Below are 18,730 nucleotides of genomic sequence, written 5' to 3' on the forward strand. Positions count from 1 at the left end.
ACTTTAAAACTGAAAATAAACCAAACATGCATGTCAGAACGGATACATTTAATCATGACTATGCGGGCAGACAAATGTAATAGTTTACGAATTAGCCACTAAAATCTAGGGGATGTACCATCTCAGGGGAATTTATCATGTATGAATTAAAAAGACTTTGGGAAATGAAAGAAAAACACAAATCTTCCCCTAAAGAAAGCAGGTAATTCACAGATCATTAAAGGTGAAAGTAAAGTCAGTAGAAGGAAGGACAAGGATGTGTGAACAGTCCTATTGACCTAATGTCTGTGGCTATTGGAGTGAAAACAATCTAATGAATTACTCTGGAGATAATGAAGATGCCAGAATATGCAGGAAAAGCTTGGCAAGTGGCGTAATTTAGTTTGTATGTGACAGACAATCACAGACAATCAGTGTATTAGGCTATATCCAGGGGTTAAATTGGGATTTGTAATGTGGGTTTGGGCTCTATAGTATCGAGCTTATATATATATATAAATATATATATAGTAATTTAGCAGACACTTTTATCCAAAGTGGCTTACAAATGAGGACAATGGAAGTATATATGTATTATGTGTGTGTGTGTGTTTTTTTTTTTTTTTTTTTTTTTTTTTTTTGCAAATATGATTTATTCTAATGCGATATTCTCATCGGTTTTCTATCAGCTGTGACATAAGCTATAAATCTGCATGTTTTTTTAAATATTTTATCCAAGGGAGTTTTTTCTCACTAATGTGCCCCGGCCCAATTTAAACCCTGTCTATATAAACTGTTATTCTCACAGGCTATGTGATTTATAACAGCCTATAAATCTATTTATATACGAATAGTCTTTTGTAATTACAGAACAACCCTAGTGTGGGCATGTTAGTGGAATTTTTTGTTCGGTAAGGATGAGACAAAAGTTTCCCAAAAGACTGAGTCGTCGGGGAAATATTACGTTTCCGGACGGAGCGGAGGCAAGAAGAATGTGAGACGTCATGAGCATCGCGCAAGCTGATTGGCTGTTGTGCTGCATATATAACCCCCAGTCTATAGTTCATTCACTTCGGCTGCGGGCAATTCGTGGAGTTGTATGTTCAGACATAGTCTTGTTGGTCTGTTTAAGGTGTTGTTTTTGTTTGTTTTGGGTTTATGTTGGGGTTATAGGATATCGCAAAATCATGAAAGAGAGAAGAAACGCACAGCCACTGGTGGTCAGATGTAAACTGGTGCTGGTTGGGGATGTTCAATGCGGAAAAACTGCGATGTTACAGGTTTTGGCAAAGGATTGTTATCCAGAGGTCAGTAGCCTACAGCATTTCTGAAATACGTCAATTTATTAAATTAATTAAAATGATAGCGTTAGACCCAATGGTTTTGCCGAATAACAAACTGCTGTTTCTCTTATACATGTTAGTTTCATTGTAACATGCTTTGGTTACCAAGTGAGTTAGTCCATATAATTTATTTTACTGGCATAACAATAAAGCATCACGTTTTTCGTAGTGATGAAGAACGGTACGTAAGCATTTAAAGTGTTTTCCCCCAAGCATCTCGTATGCAGCATCACATGCGTTGATCGGTGTTAATATGTTGCATCTCCTCCACAGACGTATGTGCCCACAGTGTTCGAGAACTACACCGCCTGTCTGGAGCTCGATGACCAGCGTGTTGAATTGAGTTTATGGGACACATCAGGTAAAATTGAACTGCTAATTTGGTTACTAAATACTAAAATGGATCAAAACAGTAACATTTTTATTGTGCACATTATGCAACTTGAATGGTTCATGTAATGTAATGAAGCAGCATCAACATAATGAAATGTCATGTGAAATGGGGAGACTGGAGAAGACATTTATCAGTTCTGGTATTATATATAAAACATTACATAAAAATATATTATGAATGCATATTATTATTCATGCATTTTTGCTTTTGAGTGCATTTGAAATTGTCTGGAGAATACACTAGAAATTGGAAACCACGGTGTTTGACTTTTAAAAATATGCCATTGTCTTGACAGTTTGTCATCACGGCTCTGTAACTTGCTTTATGATTGTTACAAATTGTAGCAGTTTTATATTCTGTTCATGGCAACAGTCTGGCTTGTTTTGTACTGTGTTGGGCCAATCCAGTCATGCTGATTACTAAACTACCTGATTAGAATATTGAATTTGAATGCAAATATAATTATTTATGCAAATGCTGAAGCGGTGCAGGAAGATGTAAATGCTGAATAATTGCGACAGATGTTTGCAGTGGAACAACACAAAAACAAATGTCTACATGCTTTATATGGATTTGATTTTTAAAATTAATGCCACCAATTCAAAACCGTGTCCACTGGACCAAATTCAGTGTGATCAGAACTTCTGTCTGTTTCAAAAGTAACAAGTACAGATGATGTTATTATTATTTTACTGTACCACACTGGTATCTAGTTAACTTGAACATTGTAAAACTGGAAAATCCTGTCATTTACATTCTCAAAAGTGCTTGAGTACCTTGTTAACATGATTTTCAGATGGAAGCAAATTATGATAAACTGATGATAAGTGCTCTATGCCCTTAATACCGAAAGTTGCATAAAGTCAGCCGATCAGATTAAAGCTTGCCTAATCAACAAAGTGTTTTCTAGTTTTCTGTGTAATATGCATCAGGTATGAGACTAGACGTCTGTCTGTCTGTCTATCAGCTGCCATACGTAGTCAGCAGACTAACGAGGGAGTATGTGGTGACTGAGGCAGTTCACGTCTGCCTACAGCTTCCTATTGTAGCCTATTGACCTGATTACAACGTGCTGTTTGTCTGCTTCACACTGCTCATTTCTGAATCCCTAGTAAATGACAGACATGATAATCTCATGTCTCTTTGGATGTGTGCTAAACGCACGCCAACAGAAGCAGCATAATTGGCACCCAGAAACGTCTGGCTGTCCGCTGACTGTGAAGTGTGGGTGATAGGACTAGGTTTCTGTGTGTTTGTCTGTTTGTACGCGTGCAGTAGAGATTGGCAGACGGTGAGTGAGAAAGCAAGCAAGGATTGTGATTTCATGTACAGATTGTTGAATGAAATATGTGCTATTTATATGCCTCAGTCCTTTGCTCATCCTTTTTTTTTTTTTTTTTTTTTTATCTGATTGGGTCTGCTTTGAGACAAGCCAGCTGAAACCCAGAGTACGGTTTAAGGGGATGAGCCCCGGCTTGTATGAGGATGAGAGGGCAAACCAGAGATTTATCCTTTTTTTTTTTTTTTTTTTTTTTTTAGCCGTTAATCATGGCTGAGGCTGTAGATTTTGGACTGTATTTCCATCAAGTGAAATAGATATTCCAAGTCAAAGTACTCCCAAATATAAAATGATTTTGCTGTATCCATGGGGTGATAAATGGGTTCAGTTCAGTTGGTGATGCATTGATAATTTGGCAAAGAAACGTTAAAGTGATATTTAAGCATTCCTTCAAGTGAGAAATATACTGTAGCATTGCGTAAATGCACAATTATTTCTATACTAGTTCTGATTAAAAAAAAAAATCAAGAGTTTTAATACATTTAAAAAAATTTTTTTTTTTTTTTTTTTTGTGTTAATACTAATCAAATGTTTGGGATTGGTAAGATATAAACTTTTAAGTCTCTTATGGTCACCAAGGCTGCATTTATTTGGTCAAAAATTAAAGTAAACTGTAATATTGTGAATTACATGACAATTTAAAATGATTGTATTCGGTTTCAATAGTTTAAAATGTCATTTATTCCTGTGATGGCAAAGCTGAATTTTCAGCGTCATTACTCCAGTCTTCAGTGTTGCATGATCCTTCAGAAATCATTCTAACATGCTGATTTTCTGCTCAAGAAACACTTTATTTTCAATGTTAAAAACCGTTGTGCTGATTTTGTGGACTCTTTTCAATATTCTTTGAATATAAAGTTCAAAAGAACAGCATTTATTTGAAATAGAAATCTTCTATAACATTATAACTGTATTTACAGTTGATTTTGATCAATTTGATGCAACCTTGCAGAAAAGTAATTCTGTTAAAAAACATTCCTGGCCCCAAACTTTTCAATGTGTATATTTATACAGAAGTGCTAAATGATGTTTCATTGCATTCAGTGCACAGTAAAAAGTTGAATTGCTGCTTTAGTTTTGTGCATAAAATCTAAACTGTGCCAAAGTCATAACCTACAGTAATTAGCTCATTGCACTTTTGAATTAAATTACTACTCATAATAATGGAATAATTTTACAGCGAGGCAGTTTTGATATGCATGTTTATGGGCTGTAAGATCGCACTCTGTACCTGCTGGTTGGTTATATTCTAGAATTTCCCTGTGTGCCATTTATATCAGCTCTGTGATGCTGCTCAATGTGTGAAGGAGGCTTCTTCTTAGTCTTTTCCTCATTGATTGAGCTGACCTCATCATTGGGTCTCAAACTGCATACTTTTGAGGCCCAGAAAGGATTTACAGGTGAAAATCAATCCTCACACTTAATCGCGACAGCCAATTGGACCTACTGCAAGCTCTTTGAAAATGCCTGTCTGTATTTCTAATATGGAGGCTATATTTAACTAGCATTGAGGTATTTGCAATGGATTAGGTGGCATTTGCCATTACACTGATGGATGTACATTTCTGCGAATATGAATTCTGCTGCTTCGGTATGGGATGACTACAAAAAATAGTGCGCCATTAGCACATTAAAAGAGCCAGTAGATTAATGGGCTCTCCAGTGGCCATTGGCAGTTGATGACCGGCACCAATGAGGAAACGCCACCGTAGCTCGGAGATGGTATTCCCTGAGGGGTCATGGCCAGCCCCTCGCAGTGAGAGAGAAAGGGGGGATTCTTTGTTGGGCCCCCATCATGTTCTGTGACGGAATCTCTGGGATCTTAAGGAAAGGGGGGGAGGGGATATGGAGAACGCTCTACGTTTTGTTCTCATCTCTACTGGGAAGACGGACAGGGACTTTCATTTGCTTCTAGCTCCTTTGTGAGCGTTGACCTCTCTCAGCCCCCTGCTCGCATTTACATGAGTCTGAGAGTGCTGATTAATTCCCACAGATTCCACTGCGTTGAAGTTTACTCTTAGTCAGCTTTCTCATTCTGTGCCACATTTGAAATGTCAGCTACTATGCAATTTTTATGTACTGTTATAATATTTATTAATTTTGAAAATTGGCTTTTATATTTCATTTTATTTTAGCATAAGTTTTAGTAATTTTGTGGGGGGGTTTTTTATTACATATTTTTTATCTTTGTCTTCAGTTGGCAAGTTAACATTTAAATCTTAAGTTTATTTGAAGCATTTTCAAATTTCAATTAACAAATATAACTAATAGTTTTATTTTAGTTAATAACTCTGCCAATTTGATACAATCTTACAGTAGTTTGCATAGATTTCTGTAAATCTACCCACCTAACAGTAAAAAAAGCTAATGTTTTAGTAAATACATTTTAAAACATTAAACTATACATTAAAATTAAAGTTAATCTTTTCATTAAAATTATTAAACATTTGAAAGTAATTTTGTTGCACATATGTTTAACTACACGTAATCAGTAACCATTTAAAGTACACAAAATTTATGCTTCGAGTCAAACTTGAATGGTGATTTGCGGAATAGTTCATTAAGTGAATTCATCAAAATGATTCAAACTGATAACTTTAATATTTTTTTGAGTGATTTCATTAAATAATCATCTGTTATTTCTTTAATTCTAATACTACTACTACACTAGATTTTTTTTTTTTTTTTTTTTTTAGTTTAGCAAACTACAACACAGTAAAAAGATGTATTGTCTGACACTATTTTTTGTTTTTATCTCATCATATTCAATAGAGACCGCCAGCTCACTCACTTGAGTAAAATGATTTATTTTGATCTGTCACTGTAGATTGAGAGTAGAGAAGCAGGAAACAGTGGCCTATGTTTATTATATGATACCATCTTATTCAGACTTAAATAATATTTTCTTTCCTTAGTAAATGGCAGATGTGGCATTAAGCAATAATAATTGACAGGATCTGTTATCGCTGTATCATTGAGACTGTCAGAGATGGCTTAGTCATGAGAGATGAGAACTGTGAACATAACTCTAAGTACTGAAATGAATCATTCCCAAATTAAAAAGACCACCTTTTAAGTGACGTTTCCACGAAACAAACATGTGACGTCAAGCACACTCATATGTGCTCATACTTATTATGTTTCAGAATATGTCTGATGCAACTTGCCAGTTACATTCATAGTTCAAAGTCATTGGTAAAACAGCTAAATTAGTTTTTCAAAGAGTGAAAGGGTTCAGCAGATGGAATGCGGTGCGGCTCTCGTCTGTGCACAAAAGCAGCCCACTCCACCTCCATCTGTTCTCTTCACAAGACTCTTCCTGCGCCCAAGGAAAAGGCCATCTCATATCAATCACATGCACACGTTGGCCCACTTTTCAGCTAAGCTAGTTTTGCTCCAGGCATGGCGTCGCAACAAAAAGCATTTATTCTGATTGTAGCAACTCTGCTCTGCTCTTTTTATTTATTTTTTTTCCTTCACCCTGTTTTGCATTCTTCACAACCCCTCCGTCTGTTAATACGCAGACTGCATAACATCCTCTTGTTCAGAAGGGGAACATGTGGCCCAGGGTTGAGAGCTGAGCAGTGGTTTGTTCACTGTGTGCAGGGTTGTTCAATAGAGCAGTTTTGTGATCCAAGACTGAGGGTAGTATGGGATTCAAGTTAGATAATGCTCACTGCCAAAAGTGTAAGCCTCAATGTGTCCTTTTTCAGATTTCAAACAGTGGTTTGAGTGAGTTTTGGTTAGCTCACCATGTGGAGGTCTTTGTCTCTGACTGCTGGGATGTGCCATTTTTTCAAGTTTAATTGAAATTGCTCCTCAGTCCCTAGGTGTACATCTACATCGATCGCTGCATTAGGATCAGCAACAATTGAATGCAGCCTCACGCTCAGGTTTGTGTGTCCGTGACATCTTGCTAGAGAGAAAATAGGCAGTGATCTGTGCTTCAGAGTGAAGATAGTCTGCAGTGGTCCTATCAACTAGTGATCTCCATAATAAAATGAAGGCAATTTGGCTTTATACATTAAAACTTAAAACATGACTCTTATGACCAATTCTTTCAACAAATCTGTTGAAAGTTGTCAGTTTGTCTGATGAATCCTTCACTGAATGAGTTTAATTACAGTCAACATGAAATAAGTCAGTGAAGGATTCATCCGACTGATTCAAAATGACAACTCATGATTCTTTGACTTTTTGTGAGTGATTTAACTGAAAGAATTGTTCAAGCATGTTGACAGATTTAATTAACTTGAAGAACTTCATTCTGGTTCCATTTAATGATTTACTGCTTGTGAGAAAATAATATTTGGAAAAAGAAATGTAATGTCACTGCCAAATGATGAGAATTTAATTAATGCATGCATTTAAAACACTTCCTGCAAAGTGGGTGTTTAGTTTCTTTTTCAGATGTTTTCAAAAATAGTGCATAACTGATAAACATGAGTTGGATCTTTTTAGGGAATCAAACACAGAGTCATTTGTTTGGGAATTGTTTAGATTTTGCTGGTTGCACTGAATGTGTTAGAGTCACTAAAAATAATCTGCTCATAAGAATCAGTTTGTTTGGGAATCAGTTAAACTACACACGGGTGTATAAATATATTTGATTCACTACAAATAACCAGCTCATGAGAGTAATTTGTTCAGGAATCGGTTTGACTATACAGTTTGCGCGGATGAGTTTGATGGTCTAATAAGAATGAAGCCATTTGTTTAGGGATCAACCGGTCTTACAGTGGTCATGCTTGATAGACTTACTAAAAGGAAAAAACCTGATTCAATTCATACGCATGATTTGTTCGGGAATCACTTGGGCTACACTGAAATATTTCTCTTATTGAATAGTAATCTCCATTTTCAATGGCATGTTAATCAATATTACTAAATTTGAGGTTTCTACAGTGCATGTGCTAACAGTTGTATCACTGACTCATGCAGACCTAAATACCATTATAGGTTCAGGAGGAAACTGAGGCCATAATTAATCCAGAAAAGGAGACTCTTTGCAATTGTGAGGTGTGTATATAAGGCTGTTTACACCACCCCAGCATCTCCTCAGTACCAAGTGGGTGGGCACTGCTCTGTATCAAATGATTGATAGGCAGTTAAGGGACGCCTTTAGGAAGACGGCGCTCTGCAGATGGTTGACTCCAAGGCTGTTGCTGTGGAAACGGGGGGGACTGGAGGTATTGCATGTGGTGGGGGGGGGGGGGGGGGGGGGCACAGGAGGGGTTGGGGGCTTACTTAAGGATTCTGAGCAAGAGCGAGAGGAAGTGCCTACCCCAGCCTTATCGCTCCAGTTGCATAATCTACTGGAAAAAAGAAATCGAGGGAGAGAGCGAGACCAATAGATCAGTGAGGATTTAGAGCTCAGTTGTCATTTTCTTCTCCTTTAAAATGCCAATAAGGCAAGCAGTGAGAGGGAGAGGGCTTTAACAGGATGTATGCTGAGCCGACTGGAAATGAAGTGATGGCCAGGGGAGCTGCACCCTTTAGATTTATACAGCACATTCACACTCATCAGATCTGCTTTTCTTCAATACTAGCTTAAAGACTCTCACACAAGTACTCAGTAAAAGCAATGATTAATCTTTAAAAATATGAATATAAATTTAGACAAATATTTTTATAAATAAAATTTAGGTAACTTCTAAATATTTTACACTATTCAAACTCTTGTTACAATAATAGATTGGATGGATAGAATATCACGTGTACAGTTGTAACTAGAGTTTAAATGGTGTAAAATTTAGTTTCATTAGTCATTTAACTAATTTTATTTATTTTGAGAATGCAGGGTCATGATGTATATTTTTAAAAACATTTGAAATGGTTAAATGTTGAAGATGTGAAACTAAAATCGACTATTTTGTCAATATTCCTGGTTTACTGTGAGATTTTATCAATGAATGTTATTGTAAAAATGCTTGGTTTTCGTAATTTTGTATCGGAATGTAACATTTAAAAACATTTTCCACCTCTGAAATGATATTTTGTTTTCTGCTGACTTAAACAAGGAGATACAGGCACAGACCAATCCGCCCAAACAACAGCTCTATTCTGAAATGCGTCATGAAAGTTAAATGTGTTGTGAAACCAGGTTGTTGTTCTCTCATCTGTCTTGGGCATTTTATTATTTTAACAATGTCAAGGACACTCAAACTGCACTTGAGGCTCAACGGAAAGAACATTTTATCATGCGTTTTAAAGAATTGTAACTCTTGCATGTTTCAAAGTAAGAAAGCATTCTTCTCTCATCATCACTGAACTGTGCTTTTCTATTCAGTAGCCTCTCTCTCTTGTTTCAGGATCTCCATACTATGATAATGTGAGACCCCTCTGCTACAGTGACTCTGATGCAGTGCTCCTTTGTTTTGACATCAGTCGCCCAGATATCTTTGACAGTGGGCTTAAGAAGGTAACTAGATATTCCTATTAATATTCAATCCCCACACTGACCCTGATTCTCAGGAGCTAATCATTATGTTGTGCTTTCTTCACTGTAATCTGTTTTGTCAGGTAACCTATGTTTTGTGGTAATGCGAATTCAAACAAAGTATCTCGAGTATAGCAAGTTTTTTTTTTATTTAGACTTTATGAATGATTCATTTGTTTTTGTTTTCTTACTATACTTCATTTTTGGGCTGCAATATTTATCACACTATACCACACTATAGTGCTTGGCACTCAGAAACCAAGATTATGATAATCGCTGTTGTGCAAAACCCTAGTTATACAGAACAATATGCATCTTCTGTGTTTTGCAAGAATTGATTCAACTTAGAATTGCATATTTCTGTCTTTGCAGTGGCGGGCTGAGATCCTCGACTTTTGCCCCAGTACTCGTATTCTCCTTGTTGGTTGCAAGACGGACCTTCGGACAGATGTCTGCACGCTGATGGAGCTGTCCAATCAGAAACAAACACCCATCACTCATGAGCAGGTACAGCGCAAGTTGTTTCTTAGCACTGTCGCATTGATCTTGCTTGCTTTAAAGGAACACTCCACTTTTTAAAAAAATAGGCTCATTTTACAACTCCTCTAGAGTTAAACAGTTGAGTTTTACCATTTTTGAAACCATTCAGCTGAACCATTCAGCTCTGGGTCTGGCGGTAACACTTTTATCTTAGCTTAATAATCAAGGAACTTTACTGCCGTACCATGGGTGCAGCAGGCGCAATATTACGCAGCGCCTGAAAGTAGTCCCCAGCAATATCATGACTAGTTACCTTGCTGGGGACTACTTTCAGGCGCTGTGTAATATTACGTATTATTACGCCGGAATGAGAGTATAGTTCCTAGCCATATCAGCCTAGAAAATCATAACTTTTCATTTTCCGTCGGTCTTCCTACACGATGTAACTACAGTAAGAGTCTAGCTTTAAATTGGAAAATTATCGAAACTCTTTGGTCATTTTTGAGCGAGATGCTAATGGTCTAATCCGATTCAATCTATGCTAAACTAAGCTAAAAGTGCTACCGCCAGACCCAGAGATCAGCTGAATGGATTCAAAAACGGTAAAACTCAACTGTTTAACTCTAGGGGAGGTGTAAAATGAGCCTATTTTCAAAAAAAGTGGAGTGTTCCTTTAAGACAATAACTGCTTTTTGAACTATTACCATTCAAACACTTGGGGTAAGTATAAAGAAATTAATACTTTCATTCAGCAAGGATGCATTTCCTTTGTGATAATTTTTTTCTGAATTCTCAGGTGAATATCAGTTTCCACAAAAATATTAAATAGCACCGCTGTTTTCAACATTGATTAATATAAAATGTTTCTTCAGCATTGGATCAGCATATTAGAATGATTTCTAATATTCTCATGAAGGATCATGTGGCACTGAAGACTGGAGTCATGAATGCAAAAAATTAAACTTTGCCATCACAGGAATAAATTACATTTTAAAATATATTAAAATAGAAACCGTTATTTTAAATTGTAGTAATATTTTACAATATTACTGTTTTTACTGCATGTTTGATCAAATCCAGTCTCGGTGAGCATCAGAGCATTTCTTTCAAAAATATAATAAAAATCTTACCTACCCAAACGTTTGAACAGTGTGTTCATATTTTGAAATCTTATAATACAAATCGTTTATTAAAAAAGATACATGTTTATTTCTAGATAATATTAAAATTATTTGCTATTGCTTCAGTACAGTGACAATACAATGCTGTTATTGTTATGCATATTAATAAAATGTTTCTCTTGATAGAACTGGTTACATGTCCTTTATATTTTAGGACACTAACTTAATATTTAAGTACCTATGTAGACAACTGATGACATGAACAAACTTTAACTGTATCTTTTAAAAACACTGACTGAGAAACTATAGCAAACTGAGTTTGTGCATCTCCCATCACAGGGCTCTGCCATGGCCAAACAGTTGGGCGCTGAGGCTTATCTGGAGTGTTCAGCCTTCACCTCTGAGAAGAGCATCCACAGTGTGTTCCGTACAGCTGCTCTGGCTTGCATCAACAAGCTACAGCCGCTCGCCAAACCCAGCCCGACCCGCCGCCTGTCCAAACGCCTGCTGCACCTGTCCAGCAAGTCCGAGCTCCTCTCCTCCACCTTCAAAAAGGAGAAGGCCAAGAGTTGTTCGATAATGTGAATGGAAAACTTCACCCCCCCCCTCATAACAAAAGCTACACCATTCCCTGCGCTTTGGTCTGGGGAAGGGGGGTGGGTTCCGATTGCCACATCATTGACGTGGAATCCTTCCTCACCCCCAAAGAAACACCTTTCAGAACAAGTGGACACCCCGCTGTCCTCCTTGTCCTGAGCTCTTCAACAGTGCATATGTATTTTCAGTACTGTATCTTGCTTTTTAAACGAGATTGGATCATCAGCCGTCATCTATTCACTCCTTGTTACCAAGAGATTTGCTGTCGTTGTGCCAGTTGAAGCTTGGAATGATTCAACTTAGTAAATAGGAAACAGATGTTTAAAAAAGGTTCCAATGTTCAATGTAAGCTATTCGATATCTAAATAAAGGATCTCTAGTGTAAGTCTGAAAATAAATACCTACAGTATGCACTACAATTGTGAAACTGGGGCCGTTGTGGAGCTCTGCGCAAGGCCCGGGTCATGTAGAGGAGAAGGGGGGCCCATTTGGCATTGGTGAATTGGCTGCAGTCTAGGAAGCAAAATGTGAATTTTAAGTGGGAATATCTGAACGCTAAGATGGAGGAATAGAGGGAAATGGGCCAAAAGTATTTGTAAAAAGACAATGATGTTACCAAAGTCAATTTTCCCTTCTTTCCTCTACTAGAAAACTGTCTGATATATACACGCTTCTATTTTTAGAGGCAGTAGCTATCTGAGAGATGGGATGGGTGTGACTGGGGTACAAATTACAGTGATTAGCTGTATCTTAACGTCTCCTGCTGCTTTCTAGTGTAGGCAACCATGAATTTGCAAAGGGATCCCTGCGCTGCTTCTGCGAGGGCTCAATCGGATAGAATTTGGCATGATGAATAAACTTTCGTTACTGAAAGTGACCTCCAGAGATGCCGTAGCACTATGTTGAGGATTTCTGAAACCAAAATGTATGCAAGAAGGTTAAGACGCCTGGTTTGAGACGTTTAAGATCTTCAGACCAGCTTGAGTTTAGTTTGTCATGCATCTTATGTAGCATTCTGTGATGGAGCAGCAGAATCTCCCGTTTCATTGCCTCCATGCTCATTTGCAGCGCTAGCAGCTGAAATATTTGTTGGTAATATCGTCCAATGTGTTTCTAAACTTGATTATCAATGGAAAAAACATTTTGTTGTGCAAAGTGCTAATCTTGAAGTCTGCTTTTCACCACAAAGCAATAATTATGTTTCAAGTGCTTATAATGCAAAGTGTGTACAGCGGCAATAATTAAAACAAAAAAGGCTATTATAAATTCATGCTACTGCTTTGTGGACATACGTATACTTATGTGGATATACATCAGCACTGCTGTAAAAAAACAATATATTGTGACTCTGTTCAGACTTTAATAATTAGATGAAATGACCATTGGAGTGCAGCACGTGTGTTTTTCTTTCTTTTTTTTTTTTTCTCTCTTTAACCAAATAGGAATATTAGTGTTCTGTTCATGAGCATAAAGGGAGGTTAATGCATGAGGAGCAGATGGATTGGAAGGAAGTTCAGACTGGACCTTTTAAAAATATGGATCAGCTGATCTGATAAGGGCTTTGTTTGTGAATCAGCGAGGTCAAACTGGAAACGGAAGCCGACTTTTGGAATAAAACTGAACAGGCTGGTCCTGTTTAATGAAAGATATTTTTCCACTTTTGAACTGGTGTTCAAATAATTGTTTTTGCTTTGTGTATACTTGAAGTCAATATTTTTCTCATTTTATTCAATCACCAGTGGCGGAAGGGAAGATGCGAGCAGCTGCTGTGGCTGTTTACAAGCTCTGCCACTGTGATCACGCACCAAATTCCTTTTTGCATTGTCTAGTGACTGCGTAAATAAAGAAACGGAAGATGAATTTTGGGTGGTAGGGAGTATGAACAGTGTGTATACATGTCATATGGCTGGTCAGACATTGTAGCTGCCGATTTACTTGTTCTGGGTAATGTGAGCGTCCCAGATGGAGATGGACTTTCAGTCATTATGCTGCCATTGCACAATGTTGGGAACAAATACACTTCAAGCATGTCCCCTAGTTCTCCAGTTGTACATATCCTGTTTTGTAATCTTTGTAAGACATTTAAAAATGTCACAAGATTAAATATTTGTTCTTGTTGTGGATTGACAAAGATGTGCTTGATGTAAAATTGCTTAGTCCTATTTATTTGGATTCATTATTTGAGGTAACTTTTGTTTTGTTTCAGTTTTATTTCAAAATGTTATTTTTAAAGTGACTTCTGCCTTTGTCTTTCCAGTAATAAAGCTTGCCTTTGTGTGGCACACATGACTTTAGTGTATATGAGTATTTTATTTGAGTATTTTTATTTTAAACCCTATGCTTTGAAGGCAAATTAGAAAAATGCCCACTGGCATTATTAACAAGTATAAAAACCCTCCAGTGGCTGTGTTACATGTTACAATTTTTTATTTGGTAAGTATTCATACTTGACATTAATATGAATTTATATTTAATTTCCTCCCAAGGGAAACCGAAAAGCTTCCCTAAAATGGTGTTTCTTTGACTAAGAAAGCAATATGCTTAATTTGTTTGTTTTTTGTTTTATATATAGATACATTTTATTAATATAAATCAATTTTATATTGTAGTATTGTACTCAAACTTTTAAGGCTACTTAATTTATATAATACTGTTAAAAATGAGGTAATCAGATTTTTTTTTTTTTTTTTAAGTCTCATGCTCACCAAGGCTTCATTTATATAATTAAAGAGACAGTAATTTTGTGAAATTATTACAAGTTAATATATAAAATAAAATAAAATGTATTATAAATTTTATTTATTCCTGTGAAAGCTGAATTTTCAGCAGCCATTACTCTAGTCTTCTCACGTGATCCTTCAGAAACCATTCTAATGTTTGGTGTTAAGCAAGTAGCTAAATTGATCAATTAATGACATTTAATTACTTGTCTTACATTCAGCAAATATTGTGGCATTTTTACAGTTGACACAAATCCATCAATAAAATACAAGCTCTCCTTCTGTTAGCATCCCTTATCAACTCTTTGGATGCCAGGTGGGCTGTTGTGTTGGCACGTTCCTCCCTTTCATCAGTCGGTAGAAGACATCTCCCGCCTTAACCACATACTTACCTAGATTCCTTGGATATCGAGCTGGGGTGCACATCTGTCTCAAGACACAACATCTGGGAGGGGCGTGGGTCACAAGCTGCTGCCAGTGCACAAAAGAGGAACGCTGCCAGGAGGCCATGTGGCTGAGGTGGAGACCCCGACTCATCAGCCAAGAGACTTCCACACAGCCCAGCTTCCAATCTCACCGGGAAACAGCTCAACAAAGACAGCCATAATGAAGTTACTCATTGGGCGCATGTAAAATGAGCTTTCCATTATGAAAGCATCATCTCTCAAGGCTTATCCAACAAAGTAGAACATTAGATTAAAGAAGTGCTACTAGAAGCGTGATGTTTGTTTATAGCAGAACTATTTGTAGACGTTAAGTCCCTTGACCATCTGTGAAATTACTTTTTGTGTATAACGATGTTTTAATCTAGTGTGCTACAGAGGACTAGCATGACTTTAAATTCTAAACTCAAACACACAACAAAATTGTGCAGAAATAATTTTCACTCAGAAGATGCTAGTACAGGTAGGTTTCACAAAAAAAAAAAAACACAAGTAACATTATTAGCCCCTTTTACACATTAAACCTGGTAAATTGCTGTAAAATTGCGCTATTTACCTTTCTGGAAATACACAAATGTGCTGTTTACACAAGCAACTGTGTTTTGTCTTTTTACCAATAAGATGCCATTGCAAAGGTGTAAGGGGATGATCACACAGAACTTGTTTTTTTTCTCTTAAAAACACAGTCATTTATTATAGTACACAATGATGAAAAGCGTATGCTAAAAAGGCTTGGCGCACTATATTTTTCATGAATGGGAGAACTATGGCAGAACACTCCTGCCTTCTAAATAAAAGTGCCAATTGCTAATTGGTAAATTCATCATTTAACTGCCGTTAGAAGCTCTGTTTGCTATAGAAACAGTCACTGTGCGCCCAAAATCACATACTGAGTATACTACATTTGAATTTGAACGAACTTCGTGACCGTTAAAAAGTGTGTTTTATATGAATTTGTAGTATGAACAAAGCCACTAGAAGCCAAGCCTGCAAACTTTAGCCCAAAAAGAGTAATGGCTAATGCTAACACTTCCGCTTTTGCAGTATGTGGGAGACCAGAGGCTGTTTTTCTTAATGGATGTCAATGAGTACGTTTACATGGACAACAATATTACTATTTTAACACGATTAAGACCATACTCTGATTAAGAATCTACCACGTAAACAGAGATTTTTGATTACCTTAATTCAGCTAAAGTCATCCTCGAAGTAAACACAAATTGAATTAAGACATGTGGAGTATTCTTATTTTAGTCGCATTATTGAAGTGCAGTATAGACATGTACATACCTTAATCACATTATTACTGTCGTGTAGGACTTTTCGTCGCATTTTGCAACAGGATACACACACGGCAGTGGGTTTGATGGCAATTAAAAGAGCTTCAACACCATGGCCGTCATCTGTGTGCATGTACAAACAATTAGCTGCACTCGAAGCATTCATAAAATATAAATTGAAACAACCAAAACTGTATATGGCATCATCAAAAAGTCAAACTATATGTTTATACGTGAAATTCTGGAGGGGACGTCGGATTCCGTCACGTGGGGACGCAATGACATGTGCCATTAATCGATCTATGTCAGTGGTTCTCAACTCCGGGCTTCGGGACCCACTGCTCTGCACATTTTGTATGTTTCTGAATCTGACACACTAAGTTTAGTTCATGGATCTCTCTCCTAACGAGCTGATGATCTGAATCAGGTGCGTTAAATAAGGGAGGCAAGACACACTTGTCTTTGTATTCCTCACCTGGTTGCCGCCACACACGCTTGACAACATCTGAACCAAAAAAGTTTATCTTGGTCTCATCAGACCACAGGACATGGTTCCAGTAATCCATGTCCTTAGTCTGCTTCTCTCCAGCAACAGTTTGCGGGCTTTCTTGTGCATCATCTTTAGAAGAGGCTTCCTTCTGGGACGACAGCCATGCAGACCAATTTGATGCAGTGTGCGGCGTATGGTCTGAGCACTGACAGGCTGACCCCCCACCCCTTCAACCTCTGCAGCAATGCTGGCAGCACTCATATGTCTATTTCCCAAACACAACCTTTGGATATGACACTAAACTCGTGCATTCAACTTCTTTGGTCAACCACGGCGAGGCCTGTTTTGAGTGGAACCTGTTCTGTTAAACCGCTGTATGGTCTTGGCCACCATGCTGCAGCTCAGTTTCAGGGTCTTGACAATCTTCTTATAGCCTACGCCATCTTTTTGTAGAGCAACAATTCTTTTTCTCAGATCCTCAGAGAGTTCTTTGCTATGAGGTGCCATGTTGAACTTCCAGTGACCAGTATGAGAGAGTGAGAGCGATAACACCACATTTAACACACCTGCTCCCCATTCACACCTGAAACCTTGTAACAATAACAAGTCACATGACACTGGGGAGAGAAAATGGCTAATTGGGCCCAATTTGGACATTTTCATGTAGGGGTGTACTCGCTTCATTTGGCCAGCGGTTTAGACATATCTGAAGAATATGTTTCCTCATTCAAAGAGATAGATGCTATACTTGCATGACTGAAATAGTTACCTGCAAGGCATTTCAAAGATGGCCAACAAGTGAAATGACTCGCCTTTAAGGGAAGTTTGACATGGTCTTATGCGCAAGACGAGGTGCAATGGTCAGATGTCTAGCTCATGTTTACATAGAAAAAAATTTAAAAGCAGTGGAGCTTAATGTAAACATCTCTAACCGAGCTTTATGATTGACTCAAAACAGATTTCTTACATCAGGACAATCTTATTTCCTGTTCACATATGATCTCTATTTTCCAGTAATGACTGTATGAAAGGGTTATTGAATTAAACAATAAAATGCTGAAATATAAAGACTAAAATAGTATTGTAAAATGTCCTCCAATAATTTTTATTTACAACTTTGAAAATCTCCAGTGATGTCAGTGTGGGAGTTTATCAAAAGCACGGCCCTCCTGCTTCAAATCAGTCAGTTTACGGGGTCTCTGACCTCATGAACACCTGCGGTGCTTTTGATCCACTCAACAGCGCGTATGAAAGCTAGAAGGATCTAGATTATTGTTAAATGCCATGCTAGACACATGCAGTGAAAGTACAAGGACCTAAGGGTCCAGTCTCACCTCAGCCCGCTCTAGTGTCCGCTAGCACAAAACAGGAGCATATACTTACACATACGCATGGAGAGGGAACTGTAACTGCATACGCTGATAGTCATAGCAAATTAGGCCAACATCTGGACAGACACAGGGAATGGAATTGCTCACTCAGCTATGAACAGATATGGTTTAGGGCCACAGGCATCATGGCACAGTCTGAGAACCAGACAAAAATGCTGGGTAGGAAACAGATTTGTTTCCATGTTAGCCATCATTTGCATGTTGCAATGACATTGCCCTCATAAGTTACATTTATACTTATGTGATTATTATTATTATTAATAGTTAATCATTATTAGTATGCAGACATTTGAGTCTATAAGATATGAAAGTGAGTCACAAAGATGCTTTGAAAAAGTAGAATATTTCTGTCAAAAATAATTTTTGTAGCAATAAAATAATAATTCAAATTAAATAGAGTTTTAAATTATATTTAAAGTAAAAGTTAATAATAATGATTCAATAATAATAATAGTAATAATGTTAGTAATGGATTGTATACTATATAATCCATAAATAAAACAAAATAAATAAATTTTTTGTTTTGTCAATAACTTGGGTAAAACTAAGACAATTCAATTATTCACTATTAATTATTGATTATTTTAATTGTATTGATTTTAATTGTTGGATACAGTCAACAAGGTCTACATATCTAGGGTAGGATGGCCAAAAAGCAACATTTTTAGTTAATCTAGCCTGTTGACATGATCTTGTTCTGACAGGTGGGTCTTG

General features: G+C 37.2%; 1 protein-coding gene across 1 annotated transcript; it reads left to right on the forward strand.

Moving 5' to 3' along the window:
- The first annotated feature begins 1,053 nt into the window (after positions 1-1,053).
- LOC306860360 (rho-related GTP-binding protein Rho6-like) lies at positions 1,054-13,980 on the forward strand. Its single transcript, XM_079402020.1, has 5 exons — positions 1,054-1,286; positions 1,596-1,683; positions 9,367-9,476; positions 9,867-10,001; positions 11,435-13,980. The coding sequence occupies exons 1-5, from the start codon at positions 1,167-1,169 to the stop codon at positions 11,678-11,680; spliced, it is 699 nt and encodes a 232-aa protein (XP_079258146.1). The 5' UTR covers positions 1,054-1,166; the 3' UTR covers positions 11,681-13,980.
- Positions 13,981-18,730: the final 4,750 nt, after the last annotated feature.

The sequence above is a fragment of the Barbus barbus genome, assembly GCF_936440315.1.
Source record: "Barbus barbus genome assembly, chromosome: 41".
NCBI lineage: Eukaryota > Metazoa > Chordata > Actinopteri > Cypriniformes > Cyprinidae > Barbus > Barbus barbus.